The sequence below is a fragment of the Seriola dumerili genome, unplaced genomic scaffold (genome assembly GCF_002260705.1).
Source record: "Seriola dumerili isolate Sdu_G_001 unplaced genomic scaffold, Sdu_1.0 BDQW01000111.1, whole genome shotgun sequence".
Lineage (NCBI taxonomy): Eukaryota > Metazoa > Chordata > Actinopteri > Carangiformes > Carangidae > Seriola > Seriola dumerili.
Window position 1 is genome coordinate 1,720,456 of NW_019174366.1, and position 25,924 is coordinate 1,746,379.

The window sequence follows — 25,924 nt, forward strand, 5'->3', positions numbered from 1 at the left end:
AAATACATTTTCCAATGGAAGCTCAAAGACAAGTAATAATGTCCAGGATGAATCTCCAGTGCCCTCAGGTCTTCAGGGAGGCTGTTCCACCGACATGTGTCAGAGGCTACAGGTCCTTTGTATTTAGCTGTTTGTGTTAACATCAGATTTTGGTGGAAACAGAACTAAAGTTATTTCGCCACCACTCAGCCAATCACAATCCGTGTTTCAAACAGCTGATACCGGGAATGGGAGGAAACGAGCAGCAGCAGGAGTCATGTTGCAGTTACAGACGCGGGGCGGGACTCGATCAGATCCACAAAGTTGTTGCGAAACGTCCGACCTGCAGCCCGGGACCAGTTCATAAATACTCATAAAAAGAGGAAGACTTCTGTTCTGCCAGGCTGTACAGGACACTGTGATCATGGCAGGTAAGAAGAAGCTTTGTTAATATAGGCTACATGGTTTTTAATTGACAGTGAGGAAAGTGTGCCTGAAGATCCAGTTGTTTGCTCACGGTGATGAAATCCAGATGTTGTGTTCTGCTTTATTCACTGAGGCTGACTTCCGCTGCAGTAGCGGCTGCAGAGCATGTTCTAGTCGTTCCTGCTCTATAACAATAATATAACAGGGGAGATCTGGAATGATTGTAACAATTCCCTAGGGGAAATTCATGTGTCCATTAGCTCATTGTTGATTATAATAATAGTAATAAAAACAGGTAATAATAAATAAACAATAATAATTAAATTAATCCAGTCTTTGGCTGAGTTGTTGTATAGTCTGATGGCAGTGGGTACAAAGGATCTCCTGAACCTCTCTGTTCTGCAGCGCAGTGAGATGAGGCGTTTGCTGCAGCTTTAGCTGCTTCTCTGTCCTGCCAGAATGTTGTGGAGAGGATGGTTGGTATTGTCCAAGATGGCCTCCATCTTATATTGCATGCATCTCTCCACAACAGTCCTGAGTGAGTCCAGACTCCTGCCAAGCACAGACCCAGCCTTTTTGACCAGCTTGTCCAGTCTCTTTGTGTTCATGTCTGACATGCAGCTGCCCCAGCAGACTGCAGCATGAAAGAGTACACTGTCCACCTCTGACTGATAAAACACGTGCAGCATTTCACTGAAGACGTCAATGGACCTGAGCCTCCTGAGGAAAAAGAGCCGGCTCTGCCCCTTCAGGTAGATGGCATCCATGTTCAGGGACCAGTCCAGTTTACTGTCCAGGTGCACACCTAGGTATTTATAAGTGTGCACCACCTCAGTGTCCTTCCCTTGAATGTTGACTGGCTGAAGGGTGGGCCTAGACCTCCGAAAGTCCATGACCATCTCCTTGGTCTTGGAGGTGTTCAGAAGGAGGCAGTTCTTGTTGCTCCATTCACTGAAGGCCATCGTCAGATCCCTGTACTCCACTTCCTGCCTGTTCCTGATACGCGCCACAATAGCTGTGTCATCCAAGTATTTTTCTAGATGTGGCAGGACTCAGAGTTGTATTTAAAGTTGGCCGTATACAGGGGGAACAGGAACAGAGCCAGAACAGTCCCCTGTGGAGCCCCAGTGCTGCTCATCACTGTCCCTCAGACACAGTTACTGTGGTCGTCCTGTCAGGTAATCCACAATGCAGCACGTGAAGCAGGGATCCACCCCCATCCCTTCCAGCTTGTCTTTAAGAATGGGGGGTTGGATGGTGTTAAAAGCACTTGAAAAATCAACGAACATAATCCTCATGTAACCAGCTGGCTCATCCAAGTAAGAATGGGCCGGTGGAGCATGTAAAGGACGGCATCATCCACTCCAATATGTTCTCTGTAGGTGAACTGTAGGGGGTCTAGTGCAAGTTCAACCTGTGGCCTCAGAAGGTGGAGAAGCAGCCTCTCCAGGGTCTTCATGATGTGAGGGCCACCAGTCTGTAGTCATTATCTCAGCCGGTCGTCCTACTTTAGGTACTGGAACAAGACATGATGTTTTCCACAGGACATTACAAAAACTTGATATTGAAGGTTTTTATTCAACATTATTTTTAACATAATTAGTGTGTGTGTGTGTGTGTGTGTGTGTGTGTGTGTGTGTATTGTTGTTACAACTAACCCCGACTCTTGCAGCCATGAACTAGCTTAACTTACAGCTAACAGCTAAAACATTAGCACTGACAACTAGCATGAAAAATATCTACAGAGACTCACAATAAACATGTTTAAACAAGTAAACAAATCAAAAAGTTTGAAGAGTTTAACTACAGAACAGACAGTGCTGATAAAAAAATAAATGAAGTAAAAAAAAACATACTTTCTTACCTCAACATGAGTTTGTTTTCCTTCTATAACAGTTTGTGTCTGTCACAGGGAGCTTCTTCCTCACAGGTGGGATAAGGACTAAATTGAGCAGGTACAGAGTAGATTCAGGTGATTTGTAACTCGTTCCTGATTGGAGAACTTGGAAGTGTTACAACTGACCTTTGTTACAACCATCCCTAGCCTCCCCTACATGAGATCAAGGTTTAGAGACTGTGACTGTTTCAGATGAAGCAGTGATGGTGGAGGAGGACATCGGCGGCCCGGCTCAGAGCCCGCTGGTCACAGTCACCTTCCAGAGGAACGTCCACAGGAAAGAGAAGTACCTGGAGGCTGAACCCAAAGCTCTGGGGGTACAGTGTGTGTGTGCATGTGCGTGTGTGTGTGTGTGTGTATGTGTGCATGCATGCGTGTGTGTGTGTGTGTAGCAGAATGAAAGCAAGTAAGTAAGAGTTTACAGCAAGTGTCCCCATTTCAGTCAGTGTATTGTTGATGGGTTTGGAATGTGTGTGTGTGTGTGTGTGTGTGTGTGTGTGTGTGTGTGTGTGTGTGTGTGTGTGTGTGTGTGTGTGTGTGTGTGTGTGACCCTAACCTAAGACATTCTCTCTGTGTGTTGGTTGCAGGTCACTCAGATTGGTCTCAGTGTGTTTCAGATCATCTGTGTGAGTGTGTTTCTGACCAGCGGCCTGAGTCACTTGCAGACTGACATACCCTTCCTCATTTCATCTGTACTGGTGAGCTCCAGTGATAACCCCAATATTATACTTCATATAAACAGTACAAGTCAGCTGCGTCCTGTTTGCTTTAGTTAAAATGTCAGTTTTAATCATTTAGAGTTAAAGTTCTAATCTGTAACTTTTCCACAGTAAAACATTTAAAAACAACCCGACCTATGTTCTATATGTTGTTGAGTTGTGTTCTTACATTTTCCCAAATGTCAAACCAGAGAAATCAGTGGTTTTAATCATGATAACGCTCTGTGTCATTGGTCGCCTGTCAGTGACATCATATCCTCTATGATCATGTGTCAGTGTGTTTGTCAGACAGAAGCTCAACATTGACTTTCATCTAGTTTTAAGTCACATACACCGATCTCTGAGTTTTAAAGTCAAACTGCGTCTAGTTCTTCTAGTGCATAAGTATTATAGAAACAAAGGTAACCAGTCTCATTTTCCAGTTACTTACTTTTTCTTACTCTTGTCGGAATTTCAGTCGCTTTAGTTTATTTGACTCACAAATGATCATTTCCTCTCATAAATCTTTTCAGACCACTTTATTTGCACTTTAATGACTTCCTGCCATCTTGATCATGTGATTGTGTTCTCTTCACAGGTGGTTATAGCTGGCAGTTTGGCTGTAGCAGCACAGAACCTCCATCTGCCCACGGTGAGTTCACTGACTGAAGAGGAGACAGACAACATGGAGACCAACAGTGGTCTGTGTACAGGAGGCGAACACAGTCACAGAAGCATCAGACTAATATAACAAATACCAAATACAAACCGAAACACTTCTGCTTTTCGAGGAGCAAACAGAAACTACCAGAAAATATCACAACGTTCTGTTGAACTCTTACTGGATCAAAAAAAGAACAACTCTCAGTCTCTTCCACTTCCTCTGTGAGATGAGTCAATGGTTAAGGCTGAATGGAGCCAGTTGTTAAACTATATGTGGCCATGAGTACATGTGCTCAGGATGTAGAAGAACCAGGACTGACGAGGACACTGTCATGAAGCATGTTGTAAAGAACATGGAGGAGAAGCTAAATACACTGGTGGCACTGACTCAGTAAGCAGCAGATGACAGTGATGCTGGGGATGTATGTGTGTGTGCAATAACAAATTACAGCCATGACAATTCAAAATAGTTATGAATGTATCCAGTACAAACACTGTAAGCCCAGATAAGTTGAATTTACTTAAAAATTTGGAGGAAACCGGTTGATTAAAAAAAAGTAATGTATAATGAAAACTTGAGTTAATTTAACTTAAATGCTTAAATGACTGTAATTGTTATTTTTCCATTCCATTTCAATTTAGAAGTTTCATTTGAAAATAGCATAACAGTCAAGAAACATCACGGCTTGTCTTGAAAACTTTGTGCAAGTTTATTTCTAAATATTTGAACAGAGTTTTACAACCTAGCAACCTAACCTAGTGCCTGGTGAGCTAATCAGAAACAAGTATAGAGCTACTGCATGATTTGTCTTTGCAATTTTTATTTGCGGATTTTAAGTATCAAGTATCTTATTTTTCTTTTGTAAATGTCTTAAAGTTGTGTCCCTGTGTTTATTTCCGCAGCTCAGAGCCTGTCTGGGGATGCAGATCGTGGCCTGTGGTGCCTCCCTCTTCAACATGATCTGCACTCTGGTTAAAATGGAAGAAATGCCCTCGTTCTGCTGGCATTATTACTACGACAACCTCAGTCTTCATTATGGCGAACTCTGCCATAAAATTGAGGTGATCTATAAATGTGTCTTCTTATCAAAACAATGTTTTCATAAGATTAGTAATGAAACGGTAGGTAGTGCTGGATTATAACATACTAACATTCAAAATTACCTTTTAAAAATTGTCCATTAAATTCTAAGTAAATTGTGTTATTCTAACAGTTGTATATGTTAGAATAACACAATTTATATAGACATGACAAAAAAAATCGATTAAAAAGAAAGTCAATAACTAATTTAAAGAGCACAAGATTAAAGCAGTTGAAGTGTCAGTAATTGACATGTGAAGGCAGATGCAGTCAGTGAAAGTGTAAGCATTGAAAGCACTTAAATTAAGCAATATCACACGAGAGGGAGTGATGTACTGAATATCAGCAGGGCAGTGATTCTGTTGAGGTACGGGGTCACAGGCCAGGTATATATTATTGTTATATATTATATATCATCATATATATTATTATTATGATTTGTTTGTTTATTTCATCATTTATTTGGCTATGGCTATGAATAGTTGTGCAACTGGACTGGTACCCGTCTGTTGCTAAGCAACACACAAACATTTTCCTCACCTGCACACTGGCTTGTGCTGACGTATCCAGACTTCTTCCCTTCATCATCTTCTGACAACCAGATATCATTTCATTCAAATGTTATTTCTGGAAATATTTTTCATCTTTGCAAAGTTTGTTACAATCTAAAAAAAAACAGGAGAAGAGGAAAATATGGAGCTTTAAAATTTCAGTTGAAGTGTAATCTACATTTGTAAATGTATCATGTTCAGCTGCTGTTTTGAGCAGCCTTATACAAGCACACTTCACATTTCATTCATTGTTTATCTCTCTCTCTCTCTCTCTCTCTCTCTCTCTCTCTCTCTCTCTCTCTCTCCCTATCCGGCCCAGATATAATCCTTGTAAACCTTGTCCAATTTACAGAATACCCATTCCCACTTCTACGCTGAGGGTGTGGTCATCCAGGCAGCTCTTTTGGCCATTTCAGCCACTCTGGCAGCCTACTGCTGCAAGGTGGTCAACTGCTGCGCACCAGCCCCCAAAATGGTGAGTATACACTGATGATTGCCATAGCAACTAAAGGTCCTCTGAGTAACAGGTTTTTAAAGGCCTGTTAAAGTCCAACCCAGTAGTGTTTGGAGAATTATTACATTAGCGCCCACAAAAATAAAAATCCTCACAAAGTTAAAATTACACAGTAACTTGACTATTTTGTTAGTTAAAATTAAATGTGTTCTTTCCTTGTTCCCTGTCCCTGTCAGCCGGTGATCACTGTACAAGCCCCCCCTGTCCAGCAGTGAGGAGACAGCACAGAGGAGTCACATGTAAATGCTACAAACTTAAAGCTGCACCAATCAATAATTTTAATGGATGAAATGAATATGTGTAATTAGTAAATTTTGTTACTTGTAGTATGAACACACACAGAATTATCACCAACTCTGCAATTAACCTCAGATCTTTAGCCTCTTTTAAATGAGCTATTTGTAAGCTAAATAGCTAACATTAGCATTAGCAGCTGTTTACTTACCAGTCTAGGAGTTACGTTGTGAGTTCAGCATGAGACTTCATTCTTTTACTTGCCAAGAGCTGGAAAGCAACTCAAAAGTTAACTCTTGTCTCTATCATGTCTTTTCTTCTACTGAAGTTAGCATGCTAACCAGCTAGCCCCGGCCTTATCAGCCCATCTCATCCCTTTCTTGGAGCATTTAGCCACCAAAGAGTCAGATATTTTACTCAGGAATTGGTAAGGACCAAAGCAGGACTCTAAATCAATGCTAATGTTGCTCTGTGTTTTTTGAAAGTGTAAACAAGCAACTGTTTGCTAATGCAAACTGTTTTGTGATAATGTCAGTGTTGTGTTTACAGCTTGTTTTGCTGCCCCAAGTGACAAAAAAAGTAGCTATTTGTATAATTGCACACTATGTATAATCATACATCTTTTTTTAAATCAGTTTTATATTTACTCATTCTATAATGTGAAATTTAATCATGGTCCATTGAGGCCACAAGAGGCAGTTACATGGTAAGAGAGTGAACAGGTCAAGAGCATCAGTAACACATGAATATCTGTCTAAGGTTTGCTAAAGTTAGCTAACATTAGCCATCATAAGCTACTGCACGTACCAGACTAGAGTTATGAGCCTTAGTTGTTCGGTTATGTTAGAAAACAATTTCTTCTTTTAAAGACACAGTCTCTCTGAAACACTGAGGACCATTACAGAGGGTCAATAATACAACAAATAAACTTTGTTTTAACATACGCTTACAACATTAATAACAAATAATGCAATAATGTTTTTCTGATAATATTTTTGTTCTGATTGATACTTTATTATAATCACTACCTAAATGGTGCTTCAATGTTGTCTTCTTTATCACAGCGACTAACAACTATGGATAATAAAGAGTTGACATATGTAAAGGAGTTTTGAAGTTGTTGCTTTTCTTAGCTGGACTGTTTTACAAGATTGTCTATATATCAGTGATCATTACATGTGACAGGAAAAAGACAATACCAATAACATTAACTAATTTGTTTCTACCAGTTGAGATTTGTTGTTTTTACCTGATAAATGATTTCAATCTTAATCTGTTTTCTGAAACAAATTACTTCAGCTCTACTCCCAACATGAAGAGTGAAAAATTCAGGAACATCCACTCTGCTGGATCAGTGTCAGTTAGAAACACACCTGTATTTACTGTAATTACATATCTTGTTAAGCATATTTTGTTTTTTCTAAAGCCTTAGTAGATATACATTGTTTTGCTTGTCAATGTGACAGAACAAAATCAGCTGAGTAGTGTAAACCTGTGACAGACACTTCACACACACACACACACACACACACACACACACACACGAACCAAACAATCTTGTTTTATTTGTCACTCAATTCATTCAAAAGTGTTTTTCCCCACAAATATTTAATACATTAAACACATACTTACACAGATATAGTTTAAAAAATACTTCATGATCAGATTTATAAAACAAACACAGCCAGAGGTCAGAGGTTGTATCCTGTGAGATGTTGGACCATATTTCATTACACATAATCTACATGATTCTCTGACAGCACCACAGCTCATTAAAGTCGATTCTTGCAGACTCCACTCTTTCATAGCTGCAGCTCGTCTGCCCAGTGGTTCTGTGGAGGATCAGAGGACAAGTCAGAAAAAACTACATTCACCTGTGATGCATGTTGTTCATCTGTCACGGTTCAGGTTTTAGTACAGAAGGTAATGGTGGATATGACATGAAGATAAACCTGACTGGAAAGGAAGAGACACTGACAGATGATATTTGACAGATGTGATATTTGATGATACCTGCTAATATCCAGCATATGGAGCAGTGAAATGATACATGTCTTTTCTCTATACACACATAAGACAAATACACTTAGACTAAATCGTCCTGTGACTCACTTGGGATGCAGATGGTGTGATCTCCTCTAGGTCTCCGAAGCAGCCGTGTTTATGACGGATGAGACTTCCCCACAGCACCGAGCGATGACAGGCCGGACATTCTCCCTCCACAGGCAGGAGGTGGGACGGCTCTGACTTCAGGAAGTGTTTGGCGAGGCAGATCACATGACTGCTCATTCCACAGGACGGATGGAAACAGCTCAGCTTTTCTGATACCTGAAAAAAAATGAGGGACAAAGATGCAGCAGCCAATCAGCCAATCAGCCAACCAACCAACCGACCAACCGACCAACCGACCAACCGACCAATTGACCGACTGACTGTCTGACCAACCATCCAACCAGGATGTGATTTTACTGAAATAAAGGTAATCTGATATTTGGTCAATTCTAGTTCCAGACCAAGGAACATAAGCTCAGAGCCGGTTGAAGGTCACTCAGAACTAGTTTTCTGTCAGACCACATCAAAAACAGCCACACTGGATTGTCATTTAAAAATGAGGATCAGGATCAGTCTCTCCAGGAAGACAGAGAGGAAGACTGATGGCTCCTTTCTTCTGCACAGCTCAGCTGACCAAGTGGCTATTGCTATTGGGTCTTCTGTTTTGTAAAATTACAGAAAACGGTCACCACAAACCTAACTGACGTCAGACAGATTTGGGAGAGGGGATTTCTGAAGCTCTCTGACCATCCAACAAGATGTTTGGAAGGAGTATAAAGCCTCTGGCATTATTTGCCCTCCTACCAGAGAGTATATGTGGCAGTGATTGATCCAGGTTGACAGATGAGGGGGGTGCAATAATTTTTTAACTGTGAACTATAAAGAAAATGAAATCTGTTACAAAGTGAAGTGAGCTTTGCTATTGTGTATTGTTGTATCTGACCTTCTGATACTCAGCGATATTGTGGATGGACTGTATCAAGATATTAACTGTGTAGTATATATAGTATAAATAATTCTGGATTATTGGGGCAGATACTGATATTTGGGAGTTTAAAAAGATCCAATAACTGGCTAATGGTAATTTTTTTAAACATAAACAAACACTATACAGTTCCCCTAGATAGAACTATGACCATGATAAATACTGAGCAGGACATTTTCAGTGTAAAAACCAACTTGCCTTTTTCTACAGCACCTCAAACCTACTCTGGCATTTCTATACTGACATTTGTTGTTACTTATCTGCTGACATCTACACTGACACTACAATAATCTAACATCTATCGTATGATGTAAGCCACCAAAACCAAAACTTGTGCTCATCAACTGCATCTCACAACCTGCTCTATACTGCTGTTGATAGCAGAAGAAATAGCTCCAGCACATAATTCCCCCTAACATAGATTTAACATTACATTTTGTTTTTGCTCAGATAAAGGTATTTTCCAAAATGTTGAACTACTTCCTTAATAAATAAAAAAAACAGTATCATCAAATGTTGACACAGAACTGAACAAAGTCTCCTCAGGGTCTTTACCTTGACTGAGCCTCTACAGAGAAAGCACCTGGATGCCGCCTCTGCCTCCGCCTCCTCCTGCTCCTCCTCCTGCTCCTCCTCCTCTCCTGCAGTCTGCAGCAGCCGCGTCTTCTTGGCTCTCACACTGCCAAACGCGATGGGGATGTGCAGGGGGGGCTGCAGACTGGGCTCAAAGTCCATCCTGTACTCCTGTTTGAGCCAGCGCGCCGTCAGCGGCAGTCTGTTCCACGGCGCCACCCGCAGCATGTTGGAGAGGACGCGCCAGTGGAACTGCAGGCTCGACTCTTTCCTGGAGCGCCGAGAGACGTGGGAGAGTCGCCTGGAGGAGTGAGGGTGTTGCCACGCCCACTCAAACTGACACAGAAATACCATGATGAGTTAGAGTTTATATGGATTACCATGTAATATCTAAGTCTGGTACTTAAAAAAATTAAAGAAGGGCCCACAGATGCCCTTTATTTAGCCCCCTGACATCTTCAGGTAAGCTGATCTAGAGCCTAAAAAGAAACCCTGTTCAGCAGCTGATCTCTTGTTTGTAATGTAGACTGCAAAATAACTGATGATAATTAAAACTTTTTCTTTTCATTCCCCGCACCAGAAAGCTAGTGAAGCTGAAACTAACCTGTGAATGAGATTCAGCTGCTTATTGTAGATTTAAAACTCATCAGTATTAAATTTATAGAATAAGAGTGAAAAGATGCTAAAAACTGCTGATCTGTTCTTGTTATTATACATCAGTAACCATCTACCCACTCCATGCAGGAGCTGGGAACAGTGTCCAGTGGCTGAGGCAGGAGAAAACTCCAGTGTCTGTTTCTGTAGTATCTGCTAGTGGTGTGCGGATCAATACTGAAATATTGATACTTCTGATTCCAAACATTTCTGTTCTAGGATCGATTCTCACAAGAGAGATAAGATCGATACCTCAACTCAATAATTTGGGGTAAATGTGTCTTATCATCAACAGGGACAAAGTAGAAAGTAACACTATCACTCTAAATAATACCTGGTTGATAGGAACTACTACCACCTGTCATAGTCATATGAACTACAGCTCTATAAATACATGAGCCAATCAACAGAGTGATGACAGTGATGATGGCCGAATGCAAACAAAGTCCTGTGTGGAACTTCTTTAGACAAATAATGTGAATCTGGAATGTTAATTGTAAAAAGGCTGAGGCAAGCGATTTCAAGGGGGCCTGATTCAGATGCTGAAGTGTCAATTAACATGCAACTTTTAAGTTTCATGCTCCTCGGTTGGAAACAGGCTTGTGGAGTTCAAAAGTACCCGTTGTGGTCTAAATAGAGTTTCAGTAACTTTTACACCACAAGAACAGAAACGTCAGGCAAATACCGATGACAAAATACAATAAACTGTCCCTCTGTCATTTCAAAAGCCTCTCACAGATACTTACCCTCAGGGCAGCAATGTCAGAGGGAAAGCCGTGTATAATGAGGACCATCTCCCTAATCAAAGAAAAGGAATATATGCATTAATGATTTAGTGATTCCATAGAGTCCATCATGTAGTGTGGTACAGCAGGTCATACCACGGTCCTCTTCCACTGGTCCTCTTGGCCCCCCCTCTGTGCCGGCCAGCGTTGTGTTGTCCGATCCGCCGCTCCGGGTTCACCGTGAAGCCGATGTAGATGCGGCCTTTGAATTTAGGATTGATGCAGTAAAGCATGTACACACCAAAGAAGCTCTCTACCTCAACCACCATTGTGGAAGAAAATAAGCAAAGTATTATTAATTTATTTTTATTTAACGGCTACGCACTACCCATGGCTACATAGGAGGCGGCTAAGTTAGCTTAGCTACTATAGCCATAAACGAGCCTACAGAAAAAATATTTGTAAAATAGCAGCCGATTGAATTGTGGCAATAACTCCATTATCGCCGCAATATTAATTATATTATTTGCTCTAAGACTAATGCTTTAGTTTTAAATATTTTCATAACGAGACAACCACGGTTGACTTCCTGTACGTGCCTGCATGTAAACAGTGTGTCGTAGTAGCCCACGAAGCTGCCTGATTAAATATGTTTTAAAATGATTGAATGTGTCTCACTGCGAGGCTAATGAACAGCTCACATCATATACAACAACTAATTAATAGTCGTACATATTAAAATTTATGAACTCGAAGTATATATTTTTGCTTATACGAATCACTATAAACATTTATTTTGTCGTTATATTAGGACCCCTAATATTATGATTCGCTACTTTGAAAAATGTATACCGCACCTGATTGGTCCTGGCTGTCATTGCCGTAATGCAATTGGACATTTCTTCCGTCACTTATGTAGTCAGTGACGCCCACCCCTTCACACACGGTGTCTGAAATTAGAGAGAACACCGTAACATAATCAATTTTGGTAATAGAAAAATCAAAATTTAATTTTACAACTGTGCTGTAGCTGTTTTTTCAAAGAAATATAGACATTTTAAAGTTCAAGAATCCTATAGCACTTCCGGTGTCAGCCTGTCTCTCTCTCTCTCTCTCTCTCTCCCTCTCTCAGTCTCTTGGAATCTATGAATTAGCTCGCTGTCTGTGTTACCAACGTTAACGTTACTGCCTTTGTTTATGCAGATATGGCCATAACAGCAGATCACATCCGGGATAAACTCATTAAAGAGCTCGCGGCGGTGCACGTGGTAGGTTTCTCACAGTTATTTGTACCACATGTTCCTCTAGATGAATGTATGTGCTGTAGTGAGCAGAGGGCCTCCACTGTTTCTTGTGGTTTCCTATTGCTTATCTAAGTACAAACCTGGTAGAGTATAATATAACGTTTTATAAATATTTCATAGAGCAAGTCAGCACACAGGTGAGTCATCATTCTAGATTGGCCTGTAGCTGTGGTACTCCTGGCAGCTATAGCTGACACTGAACTGCCACAGCACCAGCAACTTAGATGCCATGGTAGTGGTAACATGACATGCCACTATTTGTGACAGCTACCGGTGAGATGCCACTGTTTGGCACCTATAGTTACCATGGCAGGTGCCAATGGCTGCAGCAACCCCAGCTGCCACTGTTTGTGGCATTTTCTGTTGAGATGTGATGTCTCTCATCTCCTAAAAATTTCTTGTATATTATATTATTCACAGGCAATGTATTCCTTGAACGAATGAAGCCTGCATTTATGACCCTATAATGTTATTTTATATGTTAATATATTCTTTCCATTGTCCTTGTGTGCACACTTTACCTCTCCCAAAGTACAAAGTTCTTACCTTTTGAAAAACTGTGGTCAGCATAGGAAAGTAAAGTGCCTTTTCCTGATGCACGTTTTGTAATATAAACTATAATTATAAAAAAAAAAAGAAAAAAGTTGCATTTATAAACATTTCTCTTGTCTTCTCCAGGATGTGGAGGATACTTCACCTAACAGATGTGCTGCCAGCTTCAAAGTCCTGGTGGTGTCGTCCCAGTTTGAGGGCAAACAGCTGTTACAGAGACACAGGTATTACACTCTGCAGTAATTATTATCACAAACCAGTCCACACAGTTCATTTGCATGTTTGAAATGTGGCTGAAATCTGTGGGGTCAGATCAATTCAAAAGACGTAACAAGAAGGACCATGCTTGGGTTGTATTTGTGTTTTTATTAATTGAGACAGAACAGAACTGTCATTGTAGCTTATTATATTTTACATGTTGCTATGATAATTGATTATATAACAGCTGTGCTACATGACATCACATAATATCTGTAAGTAGAGAGCTAGTCTGTTATAGCAGGTAACGAAACAGCCTGAGCATCTGTAATTTAACTCAGGGTTTAAACATTTGTATATATTCTGTATACTGTGCTGCCCTGGGGTCATTTTTATGTAATGTAATGAGGCGACGTTGATTGTGGTGGCAATGAAAAGTGACTTAATGATGGGACTGCCAACATATAAACTGAAGTTTACAGCTACACTGAGAAAGAAACAGTTTTAATGTGGATGTCAGGCCGCGGCCAATACCTGAATCACCTAATATGCTCAGTGTTGGTGCCGATACTGATCCTGTGTATCGGTGCTTTTCTGCTAATGATGGTCGTTAACTAAAGCTTCAAATGCTAAGTAAGTTTTTTTATAGGGATTGACCGATATGTTTTTTTTTCTGGGCCGATACCAATTATCGGTAATCATGGAAACTAATAACCAATATGTGGAACTGTAATGCCAACACAAAACTACTGCTGTATAACGACACTCACTGTGGCGTCCAGGTGTTTCCATTGTGTTGTCCACCCCATTTATAATCAGTGAAAGGAGGCTAAATAACAGCAACACCTCTGTATAATGTAACACAGCTACACACACTACATCCTTCATAAGGATCATACAGTTGAATCAACTGTCTAAAACTATTTTATTACAAACTGAATATTATCGCATTCATGAAGGAGGATTTACTGCAGGACTGTTGTATTAGTCTACACCAGTTTTAGCTAGATGTTCCTAATAATATGACCACTGAGAGTACGTATATTAGTAATTATCAGCTGTATGCACAGGCTGCAAAGTGCCTGGCAGGAATTAATTGTTTAATTTCTGTGCTGTTCTCACCTGTGAACTGAATATGTACGCAGTGCGTACAGCATTATGGCTGCTGGCGCCACTGCATGGATCCATACATGCATGTAGATCCATACGAGAGTTGTTCCTTAAATGTAATACATGTGACTGTTACCTCTGCACATGTGTAAATACCTGTGTGTGGTGTGTTGTCAGGATGGTGAACACCTGCCTGGCCGAGGAGCTGAAAGAGATCCACGCCTTCGAACAGAAGACCCTCACACCAGAACAGTGGGAGAAACAGAAGTCCCAATGACACACACACACATACATAAAGTTCACACACACACACACACATACACACACACTGTATCACCCAATCACTTTATCTACTATTAAACAGGCCTTACACCTGTGTGATATGAAGAAAACTCTTTCTCTTTTTCTGTGAATCAGTAACACCGATTTAAATCCAACAGAATTCTCTTCTGGCAATAAAACACGCTGATGCTGTTTTGTCTGTTTGTTTTTTCTGAGAATCTTCAAATGTCACTTTACACACATGGACATGGATCTTTTATTCTTTAAATATAAATATAATACTATAAATTTCTGTTTGTGCACAGATTAAACACATCTATCAGTCAGTTATCAGTGAGATTTACAGGTGCTGGTAGGTGTATTTGAAGTCACAGTGAGGCTAGCTGTTTGAAGTCTTTATGCTAAGCTAGGCTAACCACAGGGTGACTCCAGCTCATCTCACCCTGGGAAAGAAAGTAAGTGTTGAACTTCTCCTGTGAAGCTGTATTCAGATCACCATGGCCTCTGAAACCTTCAATGATTCTAAGACAGTCAAGCAAGAGGCACGTAACAGGGGGTTTTTACCAGCAGCTGAATTATCCACAGAGGTGTCCTCCTCTCCATAACAAACACACCAGGGGATTCAAACCAGTAGAAACACTCAGAAAACAGTTTGACTTTAAAACTCAAAGACTCAGCGACGCTCTTCAGTGACACAGGACAGGACGTCTCCAGCAGCTGGGAGCTGAGCTGTCTAACATTTCCTCAGCTTGTTTCTCTGATAACTTCAGATCCAGACGTCCGACGACTAAAATCCTTCATCTGGTTCAAATATAGAGCTGAAAACCACCAAGGTGGAAAAAGTGTATGTGGCTTAAAACTAGATAAAAGTCAATGTTGAGCTTCTGTCAGACAAACACATGATCATAGAGGATATGATGTCATTGACAGGCGACCAATGACACAGCTGATTTCTGATAATGTAAGAACACAACTCAACAACATATAAAACATAGGTGGAGTTGTTTTTAGATGTTTTAATGAGGAAAAGTTACAGATTAGAACTTTAAGTTGTATGGTCAGAGAGAGTTCTGTGAAGTTTACTCATCATGTTCCTGCCCTGAGGGGATGAACTGCTGTTTGCCTCCTCTCTGGTGTTGCCCTAGTTTTATAGCAAATGCTCATAAAATATGAGCATTCTGTAATTCCATTAAAACTGAGCAAACTCCATCCAGAGGCTGGTTTCTCAAAGATGTGTCAGACTGGTCTGTAGTGTTGGTCCTGTGTTAATGTTGCTCACAGATCAGTCTGATGTTAGTCAGACTGTTTCAAAAAAAATAAAGACTGACTAATTTTAAGCCAAATAAACAAACATCAGACTTCAGATAGACGTCTAAATCCATCTGCTGCACAAAGCAGTTTAGCTCTTGACTGTCTTAAGCCGGACTGTGGTACAATGAATTCAATATTTTTTTTAAAATGGCCGTCTGAGGAACATTGATTGTTACCATGGTAACATTGGTCTTTGGCCTGATTTTGCCTGGGGGTGAGGTGTTTAATGTGTTTGGTTAAAAATGAGTATTTTTGTGAAAGAGTCTGACTAACGTTAAACTGGTGTGTAGGCTGGACAACACTACAGACCAGTCTGACATATCTTTGTGAAACTGGCCCCAAGCTAACTCAGGCCTAAGACCAATGTTACCATGGTAACAATCAATGACACCTGTGCTGAGCAGTAGCACCTAACAACAAGAAACAGGAAAACATGGCTCATAATTTTGTGGTTTGTTATAGAGAGAGAAATGAGAAGGGAAAGAGTGACTTTTTTTCCAAATCAGAATTAGATTTATTTAATTATTTTTTTTATTGTTATACTCTTGACTGAATTAAAACATCCTTCTCAACAGTTGAATTCTTACAGTAGACAGAACAGCAACTAAATGGACTTTGTGGTGAAGTTGTTTTTATTTTTTTTGCAGTTGTATTTTTTTAACAGGTGAAAGTTTAAACTTGAGCCAAAAGCTTTGGGCCATCGTCGGCCTGTAGGCGGCGCCAGCAGGGCTTCAGTCTAACAACAGGTCCCTGTGGGGTTTTATGAGAACAGACACACAGCTCGGTCATCAAGTCAACAACATGCAGAATATCAATGACATGAATTTACATTTAAGATACAGAACACATACTAAACACATTGTCCCCTGGTGAACGTGTGTGGTATGTATGAATACTGTGTGTGTGTGTGTGTGTGTGTGTGTGCGTGTGTGTGTTACTAAGAGTAGTGAAGCCTCACACAAAGCTCAGAGGCGTTAAGACCAGACAGGCCCCCTGCCTGTGTGGATTTCAGGGCCACACTTCACAGCTGTGTGCCTGATCAATCTGTTGATCTGTGCTGAATTTACAGCCTTCAGTCATCCACCTGAGTCCAGCCTCCAGGTGTTACCTGTGTCCAGGTGCTTTGGCAACATAGGTTTGTGATCTGTCGTACCAATAAAACTAATTTGAATTTGAATTTGAATTTGACAGACGGAGCTTAATGATCCCTCCATCCTGCAGCCATTCCAACATTCCAGTGTTTTCCCCGTCTGACTATTTTTGTGACTCAACCATTAACGAACTTTTGTTCCAACTAGAACAGACGATAGAACTGGAACCTTTCAGAGCGAGTGACTCTTTGTAATTCCCGCTCCACCGGCCTGGCTTCACCGCGAGCTTCCAGCCGCCTCTCACAGTCTTGGGACCTTTGACTGATTACGACACATTCAGGTTTCAACATATCAGACTGTCAGCATTAAAACACGAAAGCTGCTTTTGATGAAAATGGCTGAATGCTGATGTTGTTTTATCTGTCAGTGAACAGAGACAGAAACAGAGAGTGTGAGGATTACTTCCACCACTTACACTCCCAAGGCCCCGCTAATGGAAGAGCCGACATGGGGGAGAGTGTGTGTGTGTCTTTGTCTGAATGTGTTAGTGCGTGTGTTTTATTCATCTCTTCTCGGGGATGGAGAACATCACATTAAACCTCATAAATTATACCACAGCAGATTCAGCTCAGTCATGGACCACAATCATATCCGAGAGTTTCTCCTCTGTTTCAGGACACGCAGAGTTTTAAATGTTCTTTTAGTGTCTTCGATCAGTAACGTTCACACACAAATTCACAGACTCACAAATGGATCGCTGAGAAGGGCTGAAGGAGGTTTCCTGGATTTTTCTTTTATACTTTTGTCAACAATAGAATCCAGTGGTGGAAAGTAATTAAGTACATTTAATCAAGTGCTGTACTTAAGTACAGTTTTGAGGCACTTGTACTTGTACTTTTACTTGGGTATTTACATGTTATCAGTGGGGATCCGTCAGGGTTTTCATTTCATTCAGTTATTTTCTTCTGATTCTAATTTTAGCCTCATTTTCATCAGATTTGCTTCAGACATGAAAGAGTTACTGTCCTAAAACCTTGAAAAGTTACAGTTATCCAATCACATTTTTTCTTTTTCTTTTTCTTTTTTTTGTTGTTGTTTCTAGGCGGAGAAAAGATTAGCTGGCTCACTCATTGGCTAGGACTTCATCACGGGACAGATCTCACCTGTCTGGCTGTGAGCACGTTCATGTGAAAGAGGCGGAGATTTTAATTATAAGCAACATCGTCAGAACCATGGATAAAGTTCCTAATATGATATGAAAAGAAACACTGATGAAGGTGAATTCTTTTATAGTGACGTCATAAGTGAAATTCAACAAGGTGAAATGTAAACAACATGATGATAATTATTAAAGTCAGACTAAGGATATACTGTAAACAAGTGAATGAATTATCATTAGTCCTAACTGAGTATTTTCGCTCTTTGTCTGATGATGAACAAACTGTTGTGAACAGGAGATGCAGATGAAACAGTTAAAGTTAATGTCAGACTGTTTCTGCTGCAGAGAGGAGAGAAAGAAAAGAGGAGAGAAGTAGTTGATGTCTGACGAGGCAGTCTGACTGAAATGTTCATTTATAATCATGGAAATAATTAACAGTGTGTGGCTAATTGTTCTAATCAAAGACATCAGAGGTTTAGTTTTTATTTCCACTTGTGGTCACGGAGTCTCCTCATGTTGTTCTGAGCTGCAGTGATGAAGAAGAGAGTAAAAGCTTCATCACTGTCAGGAATCCTGTCGGATTAAAGAATCTGTGTTCAGGTCAAATGAAGCTCTATTAGTTATTATGTAGTTATTTAATGTGACAAACTCTCCTCTGTCTGTTAGAAGCTCTGGTTTAAAACCAGTGTAACACATGGAAAGACTCAAACAGCAAAACCATCTACTGATCTTAACACACATCTAGTGTTGACAGGTTTTGATGTGATCCTCTGAAGTTAACTTGTACAGGAGCAGGTTAGGAGTTCAGCATAAGTTACCATGGTGATTTACCCTGGTCACAAATGAATCATCATCGTAGGACTGAAAACCCAGAGTTAAACCTGAAGTTCTACGGCACTACAACTCAAAGGGACATGTTTACTCCACCACATTTATCTGACAGCTGCAGTCACTGGTGACCTTTCAGATTAAGATATTTTGTAAAAAAAACAACAAAAAGAACATACTATTTTAACCCAGACATTACCAATTGTTAAGGCTTGTGACTCTTTACAATAAAGCAGTGTCTAGTTATGGCTCATTGTCTATGAGTTGTTAGCAACTCCACCTTCAGATGGATTCATTTACAACAGTTTGATGTCAAATTATTCACAATAAAAGCAAAGATTAGAGAAAAGCCCCAAAACTAAACAGAGATCTGTGTATAACAAAAAAAAGAAATGTGTTTTATTCTTCTTTCCCATACAGAAATGTAATATATGACTTATATGTATGTCCCTATATTGAGAGTGATGTTGCCATATATATGTCACCCATAAGGGGATATATTATTATCGCAAAGATACATCCTCTGGCTATATGAAGCTATACATTTATAACATAGGCTATGTGAAATACCCATAGTAAAATTTGTATATGTACATACGCATATTAAAAATATCTATATGATGAATTTTTATATCATTTAACATGTTGTGAGCATATGTTAATGATATATATTTAATTTATATATGAGGATTTATTAAAACAACTTACATTTTTAAAATTAATTTCTCATTAATTTTAAACATGTCACACATATCTTCTCATTCTGGGAAAGTGGTTCCAGACTTTTGGAACCCACTGTATAAAATATCAACTATTATTATATTTATTATATATTATATTTGAGATGGATATATATTTATGTAACATATGACATATATAATCATACATACATAAACATACATGTTTGTACGGACTAGATATACTGTATATGTCAATACATGAAATTGTTCCAATTCCTAATCGGTTTACATGTGTTTTTTTTATATGTACATACAGTATATTTCATATATGGAAATTCAATATATGTACATAGAATATATTACATTCGCGTATGGGTTGCTCTTTAGTTAATCATCTCATGGAGGGGGGGCTCCTAGGTTGGAAACCACTGGACTAAACTGGTTAACTCTACTTCATCCAGCTACACCAGTAAAATACTACTTACACACTGATACATCAGAATTAAGAATCTATGAACATTTTACTCCATAAATCACTTTTACTTCTGATACTTTAAGTACTTTCACTAAGGTAAGACTTTAGATGACCTTACCTTATATTCTGCATTTTAATTGGTACTAAACACAGAGTGCAGCTGCCGGGGCTGGTGGGATTAGTACCATAGACAAATTCAAATCTTGACCTTATGGTTCATTTTCTTTCTCTGTCTGTTGTTGAAGTTAAAATACACTATTTTAGTTTGTGTTTAACCTCAGTGGAACATTTTCTTGCATGTGTGTGACACAATAATAATCCAGCTCTGGAGACCACACAGGGTCAGAGAGGAGCCATGTTTAAATCTGCAGGAGCAGAAATGACCCCTCTGCTGGATCAGAAATCAGAAGCTAATGAATCAATAAACAAGCCTTGGTGTCTGAGATGTTAAATTAGAGCGCTTGATTTCTCTGCAGGAGCCGGTTATTCCAGTCACCCACACACACACACACCCTCTACACACACGCAGTGAAGTGAGAGGCTCAGAGAGAGTTGGCTGAGCAAGCGTGAATACATCAATTAGGTTCCATTAGTCCAAGCAGCAGCTGATCTCTGTTAAAACCCCTTCTGCAGGGACTCGCTCAGACTGGAGCTGTGTGTTCACCACCCAGACCACATGACTCATGGTGTTAGTCTGTCACAGTGGGAGCAAACACTGGACAGAGTTGTATTGTTAGATCTCTTCCCATTTAGTGCAGTTTTTTAACCTCTTGGAATATACTTTGAACTAGAATAGAAAGTACACTATCTTGGAAGCCACATAAATAATGTAAAGACAAAATGATCTAAAAGTGTTGCAGTGTTGCATAAAGCAGAAATTACTACATATATAATCCTACTCTGTCATATTACCACACATCACTTATTGTGTGGGGAAACACTTTCCAATTCAATTTTCATGCATCAGAAGAAAGCTATGAGAATCATAAATCAATCAAATTATTATGAACCATCTGAGTAATTCATTCATGTGTTTGCAAATGTCATGATCTGGTCAACTTTAAAACTGCAGATATGTATAAAATATATATGTATAAATCATTTACTGTTCATTTACATAACTGTTTTCAGAGGCTGTTTGAAATCAGAGAAGTCAGTGTGAAGTAGGCCCACATTTAAAAAACAAGGGTAAGGACCAGTTGTCTTGTGAAAAAATTGAATCTGGCTCAGTTCTAATTGCCAATAACCTGGTGATCATTATGATGAAGGATAAAATGATGGTAACACATTATTTTCCAAATCATTTACCAGGAACTTTCTTGGATTTAATTTGGTGCTAAAAAGTGAAAACAGTCATTTTCTTGAAACCAAATAATTTATATATAATAATACATGATTATAATATTGTATTTTAGGTGTCAGTTGTCGTATTTCAAGCAGTGAAAAGAGGGTTGGACTTGGCAGACAAAACTGCAAAAAAAAAAAGAGAGAAAGAATCGATAGTATGAAAAATATCGCATATAGTGGGAAATATCGCGATATTCGATATTTTTGGTATTGTCAATATTATCAAATATTGGCTCCAGCCTAATGTCCAGTGTCTGGAACAACACACCCAGACAAAAGTAAAATACCATCTGAGAGCAACACTGTGAAGTGTATCTGCTATAATCTTAACATTAAATACAGTAACCTTCTCAAGTGTCGTCATGTATAGTGACGTTTACAGACTGTAATGTAAAATCAGTACATACACAAATGATGCAGGCACATGTGAACATCCTCTGTATGTTGAGGCTCAGCTGTTGTGTCGGATCAGAGCTCCTTCTGCTACTAATAAAACACAGTCATGCACATATGTATGGAGAGCCAGGAGGGCCAAAAATACATGAAACTGACATCTGAAGTCACATGTTGTCAAACCATGATTTACACGTAAACAACATGTGATGTCATCTTTCTGTCATCATGTCATCATCTGGTATCGCTGGCTCAGTGACGCCTTGATGGAACTTGGCACAAACATTCACTTGGACTCAAGGATGAACTGATTAGATTTTGGTGGTTAAAGGTCAAAGGTCAAGGTCATGGTGACCTCACAAAATATCTTTTTGGCTTTAACTCACAAATGCATTCACTGATTCTGACACAATTTAACTCAAATCTCTGTAAGGATAAAATGAAGTGATGACATTTTATATCTAAAAGGTCAAAGGTCAACTTCACTTTGACATCATTATGTTCTGTAAAAACTCTTCTGGTCATTATTCAACACTGTAACTCAGGAAGGAGAGACTGTGAGCATATTTCCTGATACTTGACTGGTTCATGGAGGAAACGACCACGAGGAGGTGATTCTAGTTTTTATTCATATTAAAGTATATTGTATTGTCTGCTTCTGACGCTTTATTGTTTGAGAGTGACCATAAGAAAAGTGTTGATGCTCATAACTGATATGAACGGTCACACACGCACACACACCTACACACTGTGTGTCACCAACAGGCCTCAGCTGGACTGCTCTCATCAATAATAAGTCATAAATGGAAGGATCCAATATAAAAAAAGTGTCTCTTTGTTCCTCCCTCAGTGTCTGTTGAGTCATTATTGACTCTTGCTGCTGATGTCCAACATAGCGTGCAGCTCTCCGGGCTCATATCCCAGCAGGCCTTGCAGGTTGCAGACGAAGCGGTAGACGTAGCGTTTGCCGGCCGTCTTGCGGATGATGTTTTTGTCGTAGTAGTAGCGCAGACCTCGACTCAGCTTCTCGTAGTTCATCTTGGGTTTGTTCTTCCTCCGACCCCACAGCAGCGCCACCTGGAGACAAAGACATGTCTCAACACAGCGGGACAATGACAGCAACAGGCCTCCTTCTCCTCTTAATTTGATATTAATGTAATGATGATTAACTATATTGGAGGTAAAAACACAAAGAGCATTGTCAGGTGATAACAGCAGTCACTGGAGGTATTGGTTTATTGGTTGAGGAAAATTAAAAACATGATATTGTATTTTGATTGTAGATGGTGTTTGTTGCTGAATTCATCAATGATATGATGGGTGTCTATAAAGGTTATTCATTTAAAGCCTGGCTTCATGAGAGCAGTAAACTTTACCAGGGAAGTGAAATACCTGTCCAAGAAGTTTAGTCTGACTACGAGGCAGGTCCTGGACCTGGTCCTGGTATGTACGTTCACTAATCCATCCATGATGCTAAGAAGACAACTACATGTCACCTTCTGGCTCTGGTAGGGAGAGGTCTGCTAAGTAAGGCTAAACATAGATTTATCTGAACCTGATATTGATCCTCTTGTCGGACTGTGAGTACAATAGAAAGCAAATGTACGTCCTACTTGTTGTAGTGTGGTAGAGCTGCAGGGATCATAGGCGCAGAAACCATGGGTGCTGCACCCACGTGCAGGAGCTACAGTCGCCCAATTTACATTGATTTGACAACAAACTCCAGGTTGGTGTCAGGTTGGATAATCCATAGAGACTAAGCTGTCAAGCCCCTCACCCTAACTTAACCACCAAACACCAAGCGCTCCAATCAATCTATCAATCTGTGTGTGTGTGTGTGTGTGTTTGTGTGTGTGTGTGTGTGTGTGTGTGTGTGTGTGTGTGTGTGTGTGTGTGTGTGTGTGTCTTGGTCATCTCTGTTCATTTCCCATGGTCCTGGAATGTGTACATTGGACGTCATGCAGGCTGTAGCTACTGCAGAAGGTTTGTCGTTGGTGTGGGGGTGGGACAACTGTTTTTTGTTTGTTTGTTTAAAAAAGATAATATAAATAACCAGAAGACAAAACAATAAGCACAGATCAAACTTTGAACACTAAGTCACTAAATAAACCAAATAATGAACTCATACAATATCAGTCAGGCTTGACGACCTAGATAAGATATTAAAGAATAAATACGTTTTGCGTTCTATATATGTATATACGTGTATATACACTGTTGCCCATAAAGTTGGAATAATTTTGTTTTCAGACACAATCCTCTGTTTATTCCTATTTAAATGCATCAGTAATCACTTTTGACCAGGTGCAATGATTAGATTATGTGTCCCAGTTACCCAGGTGAAATGAATTCATGCATAACATTTGTTTGTTTTCAGACACAATCCTCTGTTTATTCCTATTTAAATGCATCAGTAATCACTTTTGACCAGGTGCAATGATTAGATTATGTGTCCCAGTTACCCAGGTGAAATGAATTCATGCATAACATTTGTTTAGCGCTAAAAAAATATTTAAAAAAATATTTTATTCCAACTTTATGAGCAACAGTTTATATATGTGTGTGTGTATATGTGTATATATAGGCTAATATATATATATACATACATACATACATACATCTTTACCATCACCCAGGTTCCCTCCACTAAAAGACAATGGGATTTTTCCATTGTCTTCTGAAAATAAACAGCAGTTTCTGATCCTGAGGTTTAGTTCAGCAGGATCATCTTCACTAATGAACATCACTCTATGATGTTTGAAGCATAAATACAATCAGCAGAAGTAAAAAGCTAATGTTATAGGCTATAAACCAACCACACCACAGTCACATGACTCAACACCACGGTCACATGACTTCAACACCACGGTCACATGACTTCAACACCACGGTCACATGACTTCAACACTACAGTCACATGACTTCGACACCACGGTCACATGACTTTCAAATCACCTACGGGCACTCCTGACTTCAACACCACAGTCACATGACTTCAACACCACGGTCACATGACTTCAACACCACGGTCACATGACTTCAACACCACGGTCACATGACTTCAACACTACAGTCACATGACTTCGACACCACGATCACATGACTTCAGTGTCTCCACCACTAAACTTCAGCTTGTAGTTTGATACAGCTCTGACCTCTTCTAAGCCTTTCCTCTCACACAGTAAGTGACAGTTTGTATAAACACAACGAGGCTGTAAAGGTGGACTGGTGAGTTAACGAGGCTGTAAAGGTGGACTGGTGAGTTAACGAGGCTGTAAAGGTGGACTGGTGAGTAGATCGGGTTTCATGTTCAACATGATGACGTTTGACGACAACCTCTGTAGTCTCATTTAGTCACTCGTTAGCAACTGAGACGTAAAAGGTTAAATAAATCAGGACTGGAGTATTTACTGATGCATTTTCTGTTTAGAATAAAACATGAAAATGTCTTGAACTGGTGTTAACCACAGACCCAAAACCCACAGACTTCAGGATGAGGGAACCTGAGGAGCTAACATCCTTATTTATTTCCAGGTTTCCGGACTCGTTCCTGCTGAACTCTATTGTTCAAACCCACAGGCATTGTGTACCTCATCAGGGTCTGTCAGCTTGAACTCCCACCCATCTCCTGTCCAGCTTATACAAGACTGACAGTTGCGGTCTGTCAGAAGCTCCAGGAGGAACTGCCACAGCTGAATGGGGCCACTTCCTGTTGGAACAATCAGCATCAACATGTGCTGGATAGATCTAAAACTGACGTCATCCATCTGATAATCAAAAATCTATTATCTCCTTCAACCAGTACTCACCAGTGTAGCCAGCGAGGATGGCTGCTGGTATCACAGCTCTCCCCAGATTGGTTTTGTTGCCTACATATTCTTTGAAGCTCCTGTGTGGCTGTGGTAACGTAAAGGCATCTTCAGACATGGTCTCTTCCAGGACTGGGTCTATATCCTGGAGTGAAGCGGTCCATGACAGAGAGCCCACACGCTCACAGTCGTCACTGTGAGTGATCTCTACCTCTGAGTCTGTCTCTACAAGCACAGAAGAGGAGAAGAAGAAAGCAGGTGTGTAAGAACAGAGGGATCTCAGGTGATAAAGCAAAACAGCTCCTGGCAGCCATATTGGATAACAAATCACAGTGGTTTGGTACAATTTAGTT

At 39.9% G+C, this 25,924-nt stretch overlaps 3 protein-coding genes across 4 annotated transcripts; 2 read left to right on the top strand and 1 right to left on the bottom strand.

The window, feature by feature from the left end:
• Window positions 1-280: 280 nt before the first annotated feature.
• On the top strand, window positions 281-6,269 carry LOC111223629. Its single transcript, XM_022747865.1, has 7 exons — window positions 281-410; window positions 2,495-2,619; window positions 2,890-3,000; window positions 3,599-3,652; window positions 4,567-4,725; window positions 5,648-5,770; window positions 5,986-6,269. The coding sequence occupies exons 1-7, from the start codon at window positions 404-406 to the stop codon at window positions 6,022-6,024; spliced, it is 618 nt and encodes a 205-aa protein (XP_022603586.1). The 5' UTR covers window positions 281-403; the 3' UTR covers window positions 6,025-6,269.
• A 1,321-nt stretch (window positions 6,270-7,590) lies between these two features.
• LOC111223631 (structure-specific endonuclease subunit slx1-like) lies at window positions 7,591-11,628 on the bottom strand. Its single transcript, XM_022747866.1, has 5 exons — window positions 11,189-11,628; window positions 11,054-11,105; window positions 9,636-9,989; window positions 8,156-8,371; window positions 7,591-7,875 (listed from the first exon to the last, which is right to left on the bottom strand). The coding sequence occupies exons 1-5, from the start codon at window positions 11,359-11,361 to the stop codon at window positions 7,846-7,848; spliced, it is 825 nt and encodes a 274-aa protein (XP_022603587.1). The 5' UTR covers window positions 11,362-11,628; the 3' UTR covers window positions 7,591-7,845.
• On the top strand, window positions 10,098-14,670 carry LOC111223632 (bolA-like protein 2). 2 transcript variants are annotated; one of them, XM_022747868.1, is made up of 4 exons: window positions 10,098-10,115; window positions 12,236-12,300; window positions 13,015-13,112; window positions 14,374-14,670. In XM_022747868.1, exons 2-4 carry the CDS (start codon window positions 12,238-12,240, stop codon window positions 14,471-14,473), a joined length of 261 nt encoding a protein of 86 aa, XP_022603589.1. In that variant the 5' UTR covers window positions 10,098-10,115; window positions 12,236-12,237; the 3' UTR covers window positions 14,474-14,670. The 2 variants fall into 2 exon arrangements, with proteins under 2 accessions (XP_022603589.1, XP_022603588.1); XM_022747867.1 differs by lacking the exon at window positions 10,098-10,115 and adding an exon at window positions 11,959-12,020.
• Window positions 14,671-25,924: the final 11,254 nt, after the last annotated feature.